The sequence below is a fragment of the Esox lucius genome, chromosome 1 (assembly GCF_011004845.1).
Source record: "Esox lucius isolate fEsoLuc1 chromosome 1, fEsoLuc1.pri, whole genome shotgun sequence".
Lineage (NCBI taxonomy): Eukaryota > Metazoa > Chordata > Actinopteri > Esociformes > Esocidae > Esox > Esox lucius.
In genome coordinates, this window is record NC_047569.1 from 33,513,710 (window position 1) to 33,530,224 (window position 16,515).

A 16,515-nucleotide genomic window follows, 5' to 3' on the forward strand; every position below is an offset into this window, starting at 1 on the left:
TATGAAGTGGCTGGGAATATTTCACTGAAAAAATACCTGCTTTTGGGACTGTGAGTTATTGAATATTCTGCATGTCAGTGGGAAAATGAATTTCAGGGACCACCATATTATTCAGGACCGAGGTCTGATAATTTATTCTTTAGGGACCGTCCCATCGCCAAGATGATTTTATGTTTTAGCACGATTTGGTATTCCATTTATTCAGACCAACTGATAGAGAAGTGTACTGGTCAAAGATTACATTCAGTTTTATTTTTGTGAAGAGGAAGAGAAATATGGCAGTAAGTGCCTTCTCTTCAGGAGTCTAGAGGCCGTTGGAGGAGTCCTTTGGCTTTGACTGGGACGGTGTGTCTTCACCAGGTCACCAGGTTACAGGGGATGGGACAGCATCACATCCCTAGCTGACCACACTTTCACATATGAGAATGTGGTAAGGCAATTGCTGGGCAAGAATTTCTCTAAATTTGAGATTTCTTAAAATATTTCATTTATTTAAAGTTTGAAATCATCCTCCTGTGACCCAAATAATCCACCAACAACCCAAGTTGAGAATACATATTTTTTCTACGTGGTTTTGTTTCATAGTTCCTACCAAAATGGTTAAAGTATACCTTTCGCTAAACTACTGTAATAACATGAAAATATTCATTAAAAAAATGACAGCCAGAAACCTGGCAGGACTGTAGTGAGTTTTATTTTCTTATGGGTAAAATCAAAATAGGTTAAATCTGAGATTGCCTGTTCCATATGCACAATAGGCTTACCATAGAGTTTGGGTGGTTGAGGTAGAAAATGAGCCCCCCATAACCTTCTAGACCAGGGGTACTCAACTCTTAACCTATGAGGGCTGGAGTTTGCTGGTTTTCTGTTTTACTTCATCATTAATTGCACTCACCTGGTATCCCAGGTCAAAATAAGTCCTTGCCTAGAGGGTTGCAATGAAAAAATGTGGAACTGGCTTTGAGGTCTAGAGTTGAACTCTGGGATTTGTCAACATTTTAAGGCTTAAAGCACTTTAATGTAGTCAACTGAGTGGGACCTCCAGTGTAATTGTACTTCATTGGCTATCGTATAATTACCAGTTGCAAGCGGGTGTCAGGCAATTATTTTCAGTGTCCAGACATCCAGTTGGGTACTTGAAAATAGTTTTTTTTTGTAATTTCCACCATTTTTAAAGTAGTGCTTACAAGTCAAAGCAGGTCCTCATTTTATGTATAACGTGTCATCCTATTGTTTACCGTCATTCATTGCACACCATACAGTGGGGAGAACAAGTATTTGATACACTGCCGAAAGCACTTACAAAGCATGTAGAGGTCTGTCATTTTATCTTAGGTACACTTCAACTGTGAGAGACGGAATCTAAAACAAAAATCCAGAAAATCACATTGTATGATTTTTTTATCATTAATTTGCATTTTATTGCACGACATAAGTATTTGATCACCTACCAACCAGTAAGAATTCTGGCTCTCACAGACCTGTTAGTTTTTCTTTAAGAAAGCCCTCCTGTTCTCCACTCATTACCTGTATTAACTGCACCTGTTTGAACTCTTTACCTATATAAAAGACACCTGTCCACACACTCAATGAAACAGACTCCAACCTCTCCACAACGGCCAAGACCGGAGAGCTGTTGTGGGCTTCAGGGATAAAATTGTAGACCTGCACAAGGCTGGGATGGGCTACAGGACAATAGGCAAGCAGCTTGGTGAGAAGGCAACAACTGTTGGCGCAATTATTAGTAAATGGACGAAGTTCAAGGTGACGGTCAATCTCCCTCGGTCTGGGGCTCCATGCAAGATCTCACCTTGTGGGGCATCAATGATAATGAGGAAGGTGAGGGATCAGCCCAGAACTACACGGCAGGACCTGGTCAATGACCTGAAGAGAGCTGGGGCCACAGTCTCAAAGAAACCCATTAGTAACACACTGCGCCGTCATGGATTGAAATCCTGCAGCGCACCCAAGGTCCCCCTGCACATGTCCAGGCCTGTCCCGAAGTTTGCCAATGACCATCTGGATGATCCAGAGGAGGAATGGGAGACGGTCATGTGGTCTGATGAGACAAAAATAGAGCTTTTTGGTCTATCCTCCACTCGCCATGTTTGGAGGAAGAAGAAGGATGAGTACAACCCCAAGAACACCATCCCAACCGTGAAGCATGGAGGTGGAAACCTCATTCTTTGGGGATGCTTTTCTGCAAAGGGGACAGGACGACTGCACCGTATTGAAGGGAGGATGGATGGGGCCATGTATCACCAGATCTTGGCCAACAACCTCCTTCCCTCAATAAAAGCATTGAAGATGGTTGGGTCTTCCAGCATGACAACGACTCGAAACACACAGCCAGGGCAACTAGGGAGTGGCTCCGTAAGAAGCATCTCAATGTCCTGGAGTGGCCTAGCCAGTCTCCAGACCTGAACCCAATAGAAAATCTTTGGAGGGAGCTGAAAGTCTGTAATGCCCAGTGATAGCCCCGAAACCTGAAGGATCTGGAGCAGGTCTATATGGAGGAGTGGGCCAAAATCCCTGCTGCCGTGTGTGCAAACCTGGTCAGGAAACGTATGATCTCTGTAATTGCAAACAAATATTTCTATACCAAATATTAAGTTCTGCTTTTCTGATGTATCAAATACCTATGTCATGCAATAGAATGCTAATTAATTACTTAAAAATCATACAGTGTGATTTTCTGGATTTTTCTTTTAGATTCCGTCACTCACAGTTGAAGAGTACCTATGATAAAAATTACAGACTTCTACATGCTTTGTATGTGGGAAAAATCTGCAGTGAATCAAATACTTGTTCTCCCCACTGTATATTACGTCCTTCTAATAAAGGGTTACATTTGGGTTGATGGGTGAAATGAATTACACACAAAATTATGTAAAGGATCTGAATAATTCCAAATGAACTGTGTATGTACACATATACATGTATATGTAAGCAATAAGGCACAAAGGGGTGGGGGTATATGGCCAATATAACATGGCCAAGAGCCTTTCTTAGACACGAAGCGACGCAGAGTTGATCAATGGGATTCAAAATCAGGCTTTGGCTGGGCCATTCAAGGAAATTCACAGACATGTCCCGAAGCTAGTGTGTGCTCCATGTTATTATGCCAAAAGGTCAATCTTTTGTGTTCTGGATCAGGATGTCTTCAAGAACCTCACTGTATTTTTCATCCTTACCTAAATACTGATCAGCCTTGTAGTCCCTCTAACTGAGAAGTATCCCCATAGCATGATGCTCCCTTAGGGAGGATATTAGCCAGGTGATTACTAGTGATACCTTGTTTTCGCCCAACGTAGAGCTTCACATTCGGGCCTATTAGTTTGATTTCGGTCTCAGAGATGTTGGGCTTTTTCCAGTCCTTCAGCCATGCCTTTTTCCTTAGGAGTGGCTTATGTCTAGTTTACAGTAAAGACCTGGTTGATGGAGTACTGTAGAGTTGGTTGTCCTTCTGAAAGATTCTCCCGTCTCTGCAGTGATCATTGGTCACCACCCTGAATTATTTTATAACCTTCCCCAGATAATGCCTCCACACATTCTCACAAATCTACTGAGAGTTTGTTGGTTTTCATGGCTTGGTTTTTGCTCTGACGTGCTCTATGAAGTGTGGGAGCTTATGGAGATGGGTATGTGCCTTTCTAAATTATTATATTAAAGTTTTTCATTTTCAAGAAATTGCCACAAATTTCTAAAAGCGTGTTTTCGCTGTGTCATTATGTGGAATTGTGTGTAGATTGATGGCAATAAATGTTTTTTCAGTCAGTTATGAATTAAGTCTATTACACAACAAAATGTGAAGAAATGTAAGCAGTCTGAATCCTTTCCAAAGGCTTTGTATATACTATAAAAATAAATTGCAGAACATTACATGATTTTTTGGGGCTTGTGACACTTTTCTAAAAAATATTTAAAAAATAAAAATAGGGGCTAAAATTCAACAAAAGCTTCATAGGGTCCCCTAAATTAAATGTAAATTGAGAGACTTCAGACTGAAAGGCTAAACTGGTTGTTACACATGTCCTGAAAGCTAAACTGTTGAGGAAGGATGTTCAGTAATGATATTCAATAATTTATGTTTTAAGTTTATAAATGGAAAAAAGAGAGCAATAAAGAATATGATCTAGCATAATTAAGTACATAAGATGGGGACATATGCAGGGCAATGTCCCCTTCACTGACCTGGGGGGCAAAGTACTGTGATCTTTAGACCAAGAGGGAACAATCTTCCCTACTGGCCCTTCAACAGCAGATCCAACGGCACCCAATCTGCCATGCAGGGGTCAACCAGGACCACCCAGCCCTAGTTAGAATGAAGGGTGTTATGACCGCAGGTAGGAGGAGACCCTCTGCTCTTGGCTTATTGTTTCTTATAAATGGTGCCCTCCTCTCATATGCCAAGGGCCCAAGAAACCATGCTCCAGTTATTTCTGTAATTCTTAAGGAATTCCAGATAGCTCTAATCCCACCCCACTGCCCCCCAACCCCAGCCACTCATATGAGAAGAGATCATGAGCTACAGAGTGTGAGTGGGTGTAGAAAGAGAGGGGGCCTGGAGAAATCCTTAGCAGATGTAAGCAATGTTCAGAACCTCGCTGCCTGTGCTCTGTACTGTAGACACGTGATCCAACTGATAGAGGGACTAATCAGGACCGAATCTTGAAGTAATGTAACTTAACTGTCGTGCTACGATGTGTTGGTCATTATGATCTACTAGTCATTTTTCCTTCATGTTTCTTTCCCTTCCGTCGATGCTAATTCTTATCCATTTTTCTTTACCCTGCCCAAACCACCAGCCATGCAACGGCTTAAATCCGCAATGAAAGCAAAACTGAAAAGTAATTAAAAGTGACCTTCAGTTCTATTGGATTTTCTCAGCTTCCCCCTTTACCTTTCACTTCAGAAAACCGAAGTAGTAAGTAGTGCAATGGGTTTATGCACCCACTCCACCTTTCCTGGAACACATTAGTAGTGGCTTTAAAGCACAGTCTCATTTCTGATGTCCGTTAAATCAAATTAGCAAGTACAATGTGCAACTTTGTGGTTCAGCTACGTAGATCTCAGAATGCATTCTCCTAAACTAACTATAAAGATGCACTGTTTCTTGTTGTTTTCTCATTAAATCTGCTGTTAATATACAGTCTGGAGCTACTGTCTGTACTGTAATGTAAATTACTTTTCTCTGTTCAATCTGCCTTCATTGTATTCTGATTTGCTGTGCCCTGCACAGCCATAATATCTAATGTACTTTAGCAGTGACAATAAAGTTTTAAAAGGGACTGAAGTGACACTGAAGAGTTACGTTTACCACATCCCACTGTTGATGGTGAAACTGATCTACTGAACCAGTGACTACCTGTAAAAAAATTTTTGTTGGTGTCCATGTGTTTTATTTATGGGTTTCTTGTAAAATCTTGGTTGAAATAAAGGGTTTCCTAATTCCCTGCGTCTCTTTTATTAAGGCTTTGATTGTTTGCTTAGCAATATGCTGGTGAAATACACTGCCGACTTGAATAGTGTCAAGCATTTCATTCCATTTAGTCTGAAAATGTAAATCAGACTTCTGCTCAAACATACTTTTTGTAATGTCTGACTGTAAACAGAACCCTGCAAGGATCTATTCTATGTCTAGCTATTTCTAAAGTTTCTATTATTGATGCATTTAAATGCCACGTTATTTTGTCTGTCTATCTTCTAGAAAGATAATTAGTTAGAGCGTTAGTGTCTAGTAATGATTCTAGATTCACTGTTGTATATACGTACAGCTACACTCTTTTCTGACTGAAAATGTACATCAGTCAGGTTTATCTATATCAGTCAGGTTTATGTGCATCAGTCAGGTTTATGTACATCAGTCAGGTTTAGATCAAGGAACAGCGCAGTGACTGCAATCAGACTAGTTGTAATGACAAAAAGGTGATAAGATTAATTGTGCTGCCTTGTTCATAGATCTCTTGAAGACCTTTGACCTAGTTGATTATTCCTTTTTGATTAGCAAGTTAATGTCATTTAAACCAAAAAGTCCTGATATTTGTTTGTGGTTTCAGGACTAGCTTTGTCAGGGTTTTGTGACTGAAGGGGTCAAAGCTGAATAGTTTAAAGGTGCAGCAAGAGCTCAATTGGGGATCCTCTGTTATTCACACTGTGTATAAATAATATTGGAAATACTTATTATATTAAAATTTTTATGATGTTGGTCCTGTGTTGTATTTCAATGCAACCTTCTATGGACTGACAATTTGCCTACTTTTAGTCTGACTTCCAACACTTCTGAACTGAAGTGGAATAAGCTGCAAGATATGTTCAGGCTTGAATGCCTTGTAGTCCTAAATGAATTTAGGGGATTCCTGGAGTATCCACTTGAAGGACAATGTGTCTGCTTGAGATGATTGATTGTGTTCGTTTGCTTTATGACATTTTTATATGTACAGTACCAGTCCAACGACTGGACACAATTGTGTCCACAATTTTGACTGTTTTTTTTTTTTAATTACTTTTTTAATTCAAAATCATGTGTTTTTATGGTGTATTATATGTACAGGCCAATGTTGTAATTTGCTCTTTATGACTATTGCCTGAATAAAGAGAAAAAAGTACTAGTGTCATGGTTCACCCTGCCACAGTTTGATGTCTCAGCAGACTGAGTGAAACCGGAGGTTAAATTGGGAGACGATGCGCCATAAACATTAACAAGTCAATGGCGAGGCGTCTTGTTGACAAACCAATTTGGTAATCTTGGAAAGTTAAGGGTCAGCAGTGTTAGCTATTAAACTACGCTAGTGTCAGTGAGCCAATCAAACTGATTCATTCTGGTGTGTCTGATCTGGTTAATAATTACTTTTGACGTCCGAAACAACATTCCCAAACATTGTTGTAAATAACTTAGAGTCAACAGCTACTAGGGAGACCTTGAATAGCATTTAAGCCCGGTGGTTCAAACTCTGAATGTTGATTTGTGGAAATATGTGGTACATGAGAGTGTATATTACAGGTGCTAATAAAAGCATTGTGTTATGCCGGTAACCAGTTTATAATAGAATGGTTTAACTATACAGTTATAAATGCAAAAGCATATATTGTTCGGGAATCATTTGTGTTTTTCAATTCCCACATTTTAGGAATGGTTTCTGAACCATCTTCTTTCTTGACTGAAGTCCACCACCTTGAATCGAATAATTCTTTAGTGAGACTCAAGCATTATGTGATTGGATGGCAGACTGAATCATATAGCACCAAGTTCGAAAAGGTGTGCAGAGATTTTTATATTTGATTCCTTCATGGGATGGATCACCTAAATAGCAACAATGTATACAAATATTTTGTGTTTTTTTTTTACAAACATGATTAAAGGAACCATCTGCCTCCGAGGTCCTGTATTCTGACTGACATATTTTCTTTTTCATCTCTTTCATTAAGCTGTTCAGCCTTCAAAGACAGTGGCAAGCGATCAATGGTTTCCTCGCTAGGCCTTTCCTTGGGATAAGCAGGGCCTGAGGAATGCACAGACGTGTTGGTTTAAGACTGAAAAGGCCTCTTCCATGGTGTCAACCCTCATTTGAGCTGTTGGCTCACTGTCCACTGGACTGTACCAAACCCAGTGCACGTAGACGAGGAGGAGCTGTCTGAGGTGGCACTCCGGCACCACCACACAAAATCCGGCACCGCCACACAAAATCCGGCGCTGCCACACAAAACTGGAGGTTCAAAATATAACCATGGGGATCCTGAAACAGTTGGGGACACACTAGAATCATTCAAGCAGTATGTTAAAATAACTTATTTCGGGCCCCCATGTTATTAGAGTGTCTACAGGTGGAGAGTAGTCTGAGTTTGAATCCTGGTCTGGGTGGAGTTACAGAGATATTGCTGGTGTGTTTAAGATGGTGCTCCAGTGGGTTGGTTGTAGCATTGTGTCCTCTTGGGATGGTTAGTTGGTCTTCTCCATCTAAAGGAACTTCTTTGTATACAAACTTGTAATATCTGCAGGCCACTAAAATGCCTCAGTTTTAAGTTGTGTGGAGTTTTGTATGACCATCACAAGACAAACCGAGACAATCCTGCACTTGTTCTATTGTATGAGAAGTCTGTGTGGAAAACAGGTCAGCAGCGAAGGAAGAGGTGAAGTTGAGGCTGAAATTTCAGAAATATCCACTTTGTAAACTTTATATCCTGGGCCTACTGTTATTAGTATGGCCTATGGTGAGTCTGCATGACAAGGACTCTAAACAGTCTGCATGACCAGGACTCTAAACAGTCTGCATGACCAGGACTCTAAACAGTCTGTATGACCAGGACTCTAAAGAGTCTGTATGACCAGGACTCTGACTAGCCTGCATGACCAGGACTCTGACCAGTCTGCATGACCAGGACTCTGACCAGTCTACATGATCAGGACTCTGACTAGTCTGTATGACCAGCACTCTGACCAGTCTGCATGACCTGGACTCTGACCAGTCTACATGATCAGAACTCTGACTAGACTGTATGACCAGCACTCTGACCGGTCTGCATGACCAGGACTCTGACCAGTCTGCATGACCTGGACTCTGACCAGTCTGTATGACCAGGACTCGGACCAGTCTTTATGACCTGAACAGCAGCCACCACGCAGAAGGACAATCAAAGTGGACCTAGAGTGGATTAGCCCAGGGCTCCCACAGAGGCCAAAGCAAGTAGGGGGGTTAGTAATATAATGTGGTCCCCTTGCCTCACCTCGCTCTAGTGACTCCTTATGTGGGCATTAGTGCCGTTAATATAGGTAGTAGGTGAGAGAATGCATTCCATTCAGTGCATAAGTATTTGATAAAGACTTCCTGGTTGAGCAAGCAGCATGATTAAAACACATCAGAATGGCACATCTTGACATCAGCTGTCCAAGGTCTGTGTGAGGCAGTTACTGTAATTAATCAGTTCCTTAAACACAAATTGGATACTAAGAATTGGGGGAATCCAAGAAAAACATTCCCTCTCAGGAAAAGTAAAGTTCCTCTAATTGAATCTAATAGGCTTAACATGAATCTAAGACACATTTTGAAGATCATTGCTGACCCCTCTCACCCTGGTCACCCACTGTTCCAGAAATCCCCCTTTGGCAAACATACAGTAGGCCAGCATTACAGGACAATCATGACCAAAAGATCCTGACAACTCAACAGTTGCTTTCCCTGTGCTCTGGCCCCTGGAAATGTCCCACAGTGACTGATAACATGACATTAAGCCAACTTCAACTCTCTAACTGTTAACTACATAGCTGCTCTATGCTCCCCACAAAGATGTACTTAACTCCCTGCATCTAAGGTACATAGCATTGCCGACAGTATGCTGGAATTTTCAGTTGTTCACATCAACTGTAATACTCTTATTGAACACATGTGGAGAGTAAAGACATTTTGACCAAAAAATATCCTGCATGTGTTCACAGCCCAGAGCAGAGCCTGGACCTGTTAGTTCTGCCAGAACTTGATCTGCTACAGCAAATTTAGCCAGACCTGGACCTGCTAGAGCGGTAGTGTCAGACCAAAATATCTCAGGGAATTAAACTTAAAGTTTACAACTGGTCGAAAACAGAGTACTGCAGGACTAAAAATTAATTTAAAAATAAGCTAAGCTGGACAACTAACTGAGGCAGTGAACGAACTAAGAGTCAAAGCACAAGATGTTCTTCACCATTAAAAACAATTGAAGACTGAAATCCCTATTACAATTAAGCTAAAATATATGAAACATGTATTTGAACAAATTGCACTCTAGCACACAGAGTTGAGGAGTTAAATGCAAATCAATCTTTTACTCAGTGGGACAAACACCCCATTAAAATCCTGCGTGCAGATTCTCCCATACATCCAGTGCAAAACAACAACCAATACATGCAGAGCAGAATTAAGCAAATATCAACTAATAATAAAAATTCATAAAAGAGCAATTCAGTTTTGGAAACATATAAAACACAGCAACCCGCTCATATCATTCTAAAGCTCGGCAATACCAAGAGTTGAGCAACGATAAGAGTCTCTTCATTTGACTCGTCCCAGGGCTGAGTTCACAAGTCTGTTTTACCAACACCCTGAAGCCTCAGGAGAGCAACATCCAATCAATCAGAATCAATCAAATATACAAAACAATGTAAGGAACACTACATTACCCATTGGGAACCATAAACCCAAAGTAAAATGCAGTGCTATCTGGCCCTAAACCAAGAGTAGACCATGGCAAACTATCTGACCAAGGTTACTGATCAACACAGTAAAAACAAAAATTAGCAAGGTGCAGACTCAGCGAGAAAAACCTTGCCATTGAAAAGGGAAGACACAAGAAAATATGGCTGTAGAGGAAAGATTGTGTAACAACCATAGGAGAACCTGAGTCAGAGGGGAACAGTTTTTATAAAATATAATAACAATTAGTCTGGGTAATTTCCCAACATTTGAAACCATTAACCTCTCTACTGAGACTATAACCTTCTGTTGGAGGACAGACAGGTGTTTAATGGCAGCACACAGGGTTGCGTTCTGCCACAAAATTAGGGGATGTGTCTGACAAACCACAAAACTGTCTTATGCCATAGTAAATATATGTTATTTGTATTATATATTTCTATTTTTTCACTTGGCATTTGTTCTGATTATTGATGTTTCTTCAGTTACGTTCTATTTTTATCTAATGTTACTTTGAGAATGTGCCAATAATATTATTCAGGCCATTCAATGTTTTCTTTGCGGGGAGAAATATATATATTTATTTAATTATTTGTGTTTTGTAAAATGTTTTGGTGTTATGCCACTGCAAACCAGAGAAATACATTTAAAAAAAATATCCTTGATAAAATGGAGTATAATAAAAACATTTTAGTAAAAGGGTGTCAATACTTCTGATCACAGCTCCATGCATATGATCATTAACATTTGGAAACTCAGCAGTAAAGGAATGCCATTTGGGTGGCCACAATTCTTCTCCCATGTCTTCGAGAGCATGATGTTCTCACGTGTATGAAACTGCTGTAATCCACTTAGAAACAAGTCTTGATCAGAATAGAGGGAAATTCCATAGCAAAAACATGACAAATTGTCTTACATGGTTCATTATGACTTATTAGCAAGTTCATTTTTATGATGAAATGAACTTTCTCTCGGATTTAGAATGCAGAATTACTGTTTAATTAACCTTTGTATAGGTTAGCAGTTTGGTACACAATCCTTGGACACAGGTTTAAATTCATTTCACTGACCGTCACCTCTTGATGTGAGAGTAGTAAAGGATAAAATGGATGTGTGGTCTTTCTTCTTGACTCTCACCACACAATGGGACATGAGACATGCTTAAATAATGTAGAAGAGGACAGTGAATCCCCTCACATGACAGCGATTAGAACCTGTGAGTTTGGTCTGCAGTGTGGGGGGGGGGGGGTGGTGGGAGAGGGGGGAGAGAGAAAGAGAGTGAGAACAGCTTACTACAGAACAGTGCGTCTCTCAGAAGTGCAAATGCGCAAATATCTCTCTGCCAGCTACCGGTGATTCGACACTTGTGGTGGACTGCTAATTTAAGGTAAAGAAACTCACTTGACATTTTCATTTACACCCTTTAAAAGTTATGGTGGCAAACTGGCAATCCATTTGGCTTTATGCTTTTCAGGGATTAGGTAGATTTCACTGTGGTGATTTCAGATCACATCACTGGTTAAAATATCTTATTATAGCCTATGGAGTACCACAGATTTTATCCTGAGGCTGCCAGTACTTTACTGCGTCAGGTTTTTATTAATGCATTTCAGTATGAGCATGTGCGGTACATTAATATGATAATGTAGTGTGTGTGTTATGCTGTGAAACATATACATGTGTACTTCTTTTTAGAATATTGCCTAGACTATTAGTCATTTGAATTTGTCCTTCTGCCACACAATACTTTCCACCGAGCAGCTGATGTGCTAAAACCCCAGAAACACTGTGAATGAAGTCTGTCTGTATACAGCACTGGTCTGATAGAACTCAAGGTTACAGGATTGTCCTGCTGGGTTTCTTTTTTCAGTGCAGATTGTTTGCTTATCTTATAAAGTCCTGGCTTTTACAGACCCCTATAGAGTGATTGTGTAACTTGCAATTTAATGGCTGCTTAATGAACATACTAAATGTTTACTTTTTGTGTTTGTGTCTGTCTCCCTTTTTCAATATTGGCATTGTTAATTTCCAAATATGCCTGTATCTTCTGATAGGTCTGATGGCGAGCCGGTTAGGGCTACTCCGTGGCAGCTTCCTGCACAGATGCATGCTGGTCTTAACCTTCCTGCTCTTGTTGTGTGAGATAGTTGTCAGCCGCCTCTGTAACTCCCTCATCATCATGGTGGATGGCTTCCACACCCTTTTCATCCTCATACACATGGCTCTTCCTCTTCCTCAAAACACCCTGGGCAGGAGGCCCTCGAAACAACAACCCGTGTCACCTTTCTGTTACCCCATCGCCTCCATCTCCTCACAGTCGCCTGTCCAGTCTTCCCCCGGAATCCCGGACACCTCCCGTATCTCCTCCGTCTTTTCCAACTCAACACCCTGTCCTTCCCCTCCCCTCTCAACTCCAGTCCGCACCACCTCTTCCCAGGGTCCCTCCAAATCCCTCACCCCACCAACCATCCATGACGGCCCCTCAGATTCCAACCACCACACCTTTGGTCCCCAGGCCACCCTGCCTGTACCGACCACCCCTCTCCCACCAGGAGTCACCCCTCCAACCTCCCTGTGTGGGCTCTCCTACAGTAAGGCCCGGACCCATCCTGTGGGCGCCTTGTTCTCCGCACTCCTGCTGGCCGCCCTGTGTGTCTCGGTCTCCCTGGAGATCCTCAGTCACATTCTGCAGCCCCATCCCATACAGCACCCCCGGCTGGCCACCACAATGGCGGTCGTCAGTCTGCTTCACAACCTGCTGGTGCTGGGGTTCCGCTGTGCCAGCCTGCTGGGCTCCAAGACCGGCGCAGGCGGGCAGGGGCTGGAGAGCGTTGACATGTGTGGTAGAGGAAGGGGTGAGAGATGTGTGGATGAGGAAGGGGTGAGAGATGTGTGGTAGAGGAAGGGGTGAGAGATGTGTGGTAGAGGAAGGGGTGAGAGATGTGTGGACGAGGAAGGGGTGAGAGATGTGTGGAAGAGGACGGGGTGAGAGATGTGTGGAAGAGGACGGGGTGAGAGATGTGTGGAAGAGGAAGGGGTGAGAGATGTGTGGTAGAGGACAGGGTGAGAGATGTGTGGACGAGGAAGGGGTGAGAGATGTGTGGAAGAGGACGGGGTGAGAGATGTGTGGACGAGGAAGGGGTGAGAGATGTGTGGTAGAGGAAGGGGTGAGAGATGTGTGGTAGAGGAAGGGGTGAGAGATGAGTGGTAGAGGACGGGGTGAGAGATGTGTGGACGAGGAAGGGGTGAGAGATGTGTGGAAGAGGAAGGGGTGAGAGATGTGTGGAAGAGGAAGGGGTGAGAGATGTATGGATGTTCATGTCCTTCTGGGAGGGAATCGTGCACAAGCTCCACGTTGGTGTCGTAGGCTCACTAGCATATCAACAATGAACATTCCATCTGTTGTTTGTTTGTCACTCCTTCTCTCCAACACAACACAGTCAAAGCCAAGGTCCTGACCGACGAGGGCCCAGCAGTGGGGGGAGAGAAGGACAATGGCAGCGTCCTCCCTGCACGCCTGAGAGGTGCCTTCCAAGAAGGAACCCTCGTCCTCTGTAACCCTGGGACCTCCAGTGTTCTGAACTCTGGCAGGGAGCCTCAGCTTCGAACCCAGACAGCCCGACTGTCCACGGGCACCACTTCCCTTTCACCGCCTTGCTGTGGAGAACACATTGTCCCTGTTGACTCATGCACACCGCACTCGGAACACGGAACGTCAGAGACGCCAAAACGTTTTCCGCATCCCAAGGACCCCCACACTGAGGGGTCAAAGTATAGTGGCTGCATGGGACACAGAGGTTAGAGGCAGCTTCTTCCTCTCTTTGACCTTTGTTCTACATTTTGGAATTTCATTAGATTAGTCATTGGGTCATTCTTTAGTTGCAGTGGTAAATTCTGTCCCTCGACTTTGACACCAAATCTTACAATGAAAAAAATTACATTAATTTAACTGTTGTTTAACAAGAAAAATGTCAAAATGTCTACATGTGGGTTCGACGGTGAAGATTCTCATCTGTCCTAATGTAGAATTTGACAGCAAATCATCAGCAGGATTGATCTGGCCCTTCCTTCCTTTCTTCCTTCTTGTCTTACCCCGTCTCCTCCTCAGATAACCAGACGGAGCTCCCAACGCCTTCCACCCTGCATCCACAAACGCCCACAGGGGCCTCCAGACCCAGGGTCCAACTTCCTGCCTGTCTCCCGTCCCTTGTAGTCCTCACTCAGGCACTGCTGGGCTCCGTGCTGGCCCTCACCAGCGGGCTAGCCCTGCTACTCCTCGGCCCAGACTGCGCACGTGGCTCCGGGGCCTGTGGCCCCTTCGTCTACCTGGACCCTGGCTTCACCGTGGTGGCCGTGGCGGTGCTTCTGGCCACCGCCCTTCCCCAGGTGCATCGCTACGGCCTGCTGCTCCTCCAGGCCAGTCCGCCCCAGGTCTGTGTGTCCGATCTGGGCCGGCGGATCGCCGGTGTGCCTGGGGTGCGGGGGGTGCACGACCTCCACGTGTGGCGTCTCACGGAGAGCCTCCTGGTCGCGTCGGTGCATGTCCACTGCCACGCAGCCGAGCTGCAGACACACAGGTAGACAAAGGCCGTGGGGGGAGGGGGGGGGGGCATTATGTTCCTGTCAGTTCACCGCGATGCAAGTCGAGGTAGCTGAGATCCTGGTGCTGGAATGTGGGAGGTAGGTAGAGTCACCTTTAGTATCCATGCCCCCCCCCACCCCCACCCCCCCCCCACCCCCACCCCTTCACAGGTGTGGCGACCTGATGTCGGGGGTCACCAATGTGCTGCACAGCGTGGGTGTGAGCTGCTGTACCGTCCAGCCGGAGTTCCTCCTCTCCTCTCCCACCACCGACAGCCAGCCGGACAACAGCGACCCCGGCGTCATCAGTAGAGAGGTCCCCGGGCTGGCCCCACATCTGTCCTGTAGCCTGGCCTGTGGGAAGGGCTGTGCTGGGAAGATGTGCTGCACTCCTCCGGAGGAGGTGCCCAGAGAGCCACTGGCACCCCCTGCTGGGGACACAGAGGAGGAGCCCCACGTGCTGATCATAGAGAACACCTTCCTGTGAGGAAACTGGGATGTGTTTTTCTACAGGGTGAATCTCAGTAATGTAGTGTGGACTCCTCTCCTCGCCAGCATCCCTTTGTGTGCACTCATGTAATACACGGAGGAGTGAATGGGAGTGTACCACTTTGGGCAGTTACTGAAAGATAAAATCTCGGGATAACACATTAGAGTGGTGTCAGAACTACTCTGAAAAGCTTTTGCCATTATGTTATAGAGGTTAATTTTAGCGAGCTAGATAGTGTAATCTGTAAAAATCAGGTTCTCAGGTGAAGAGAGCATGTGTGTTTGTATGTGTGTGGTTGTGTGTACAGGTTTTACTATCCTGATTGGAACCAAAAAACCCTTTAAAGACAGTAAAACACAGAACATTTTACCTCAGAATAACATTTTGCTCGTCCTCTTGAGCAAAAAGGCAATTGTTGTCTTCTGGGTTTAGGTTTAGGGCAAAAGCTACAATTGGGGTCATTGTTAAGGTAAGGTTAAAGGGGTTCGGTTAGGACAGGTGTAGGCATTCATGTTCATGCCAAGCTGCGGGGTACCAATTTAAAATGTTTCTTCAGTTGACACTGAACGAACCCCAGGTGCGGTGTGTTGAATTTAATCCATGACTGTGCTCTGGGTTGGTCAAGTGGTCAAAGACGCTGGCATATGGCGTACAGTCAGCGCAGTAGCATAGGCTGGCCCACGGCAATGCCAGCACACTGTTACTTCCCCACTGTCTCCTACCAATAAAGACAAAAATAAATAAATATAGTAGAAACAGAAAAGATTTCACCTTTTGCCGGTCCCAATGAGGCAAAAGTCAATGTCCGGCTCAGGTTTTAGGTTAAGGGTCAAACTTACAATTGATTTTAGAGTTGGAATTGATGTTTCTTTAAGGTCCAGGTGTTGTTAGTTTAGGGTTATGGTTACATCTAGGTAAAGTTTAGGCACAAATGTTACTTTATTGAGGTTAAGGTTAGGGTTAGGGTTAAGATTAGGGCAAGGGAGCATGCAATTTCTATTTTCTGGTCCCCATGAGGATAGCCATGCAAACTTTGTGTGTGTGTGTGTGTGTGTGTGTGTGTGTGTGTGTGTGTGTGTGTGTGTGTGTGTGTGTGTGTGTGTGTGTGTGTGTGTGTGTGTGTGTGTTTGTGTGTGTGTGTGTGTGTGTGTGTGTATGTTGTTTCTTCGGTGCTTTGCCTAACCAAAGATAAAGTACATTTTCAGAAAAGTGACAAATCCAATAATGTAATGACAACTATGGAAATTCTTTCACTGCCATTGTTCCATATTGCTGTTT

The 16,515-nt window shown here is 43.7% G+C and overlaps 1 protein-coding gene across 1 annotated transcript; it reads left to right on the plus strand.

Moving 5' to 3' along the window:
* The first annotated feature begins 11,471 nt into the window (after window positions 1–11,471).
* Window positions 11,472–16,128, plus strand: LOC105012464 (zinc transporter 10). Its single transcript, XM_013133498.4, has 5 exons — window positions 11,472–11,553; window positions 12,221–13,021; window positions 13,607–13,963; window positions 14,275–14,743; window positions 14,919–16,128. The coding sequence occupies exons 2-5, from the start codon at window positions 12,226–12,228 to the stop codon at window positions 15,232–15,234; spliced, it is 1,938 nt and encodes a 645-aa protein (XP_012988952.3). The 5' UTR covers window positions 11,472–11,553; window positions 12,221–12,225; the 3' UTR covers window positions 15,235–16,128.
* The last annotated feature ends 387 nt before the right edge of the window (window positions 16,129–16,515 follow it).

Excerpts from the sequence above, each read along its gene's own strand:
- LOC105012464 (XM_013133498.4), top strand. The coding sequence starts at position 12,226 with ATGGCGAGCCGGTTAGGGCTACTCCGTGGCAGCTTCCTGCACAGATGC. Across the intron at positions 13,964-14,274 it reads TGGCTGCATGGGACACAGAG|ATAACCAGACGGAGCTCCCA; the intron begins GTTAGAGGCAGC and ends TCTCCTCCTCAG. Across the intron at positions 14,744-14,918 it reads GCCGAGCTGCAGACACACAG|GTGTGGCGACCTGATGTCGG; the intron begins GTAGACAAAGGC and ends ACCCCTTCACAG.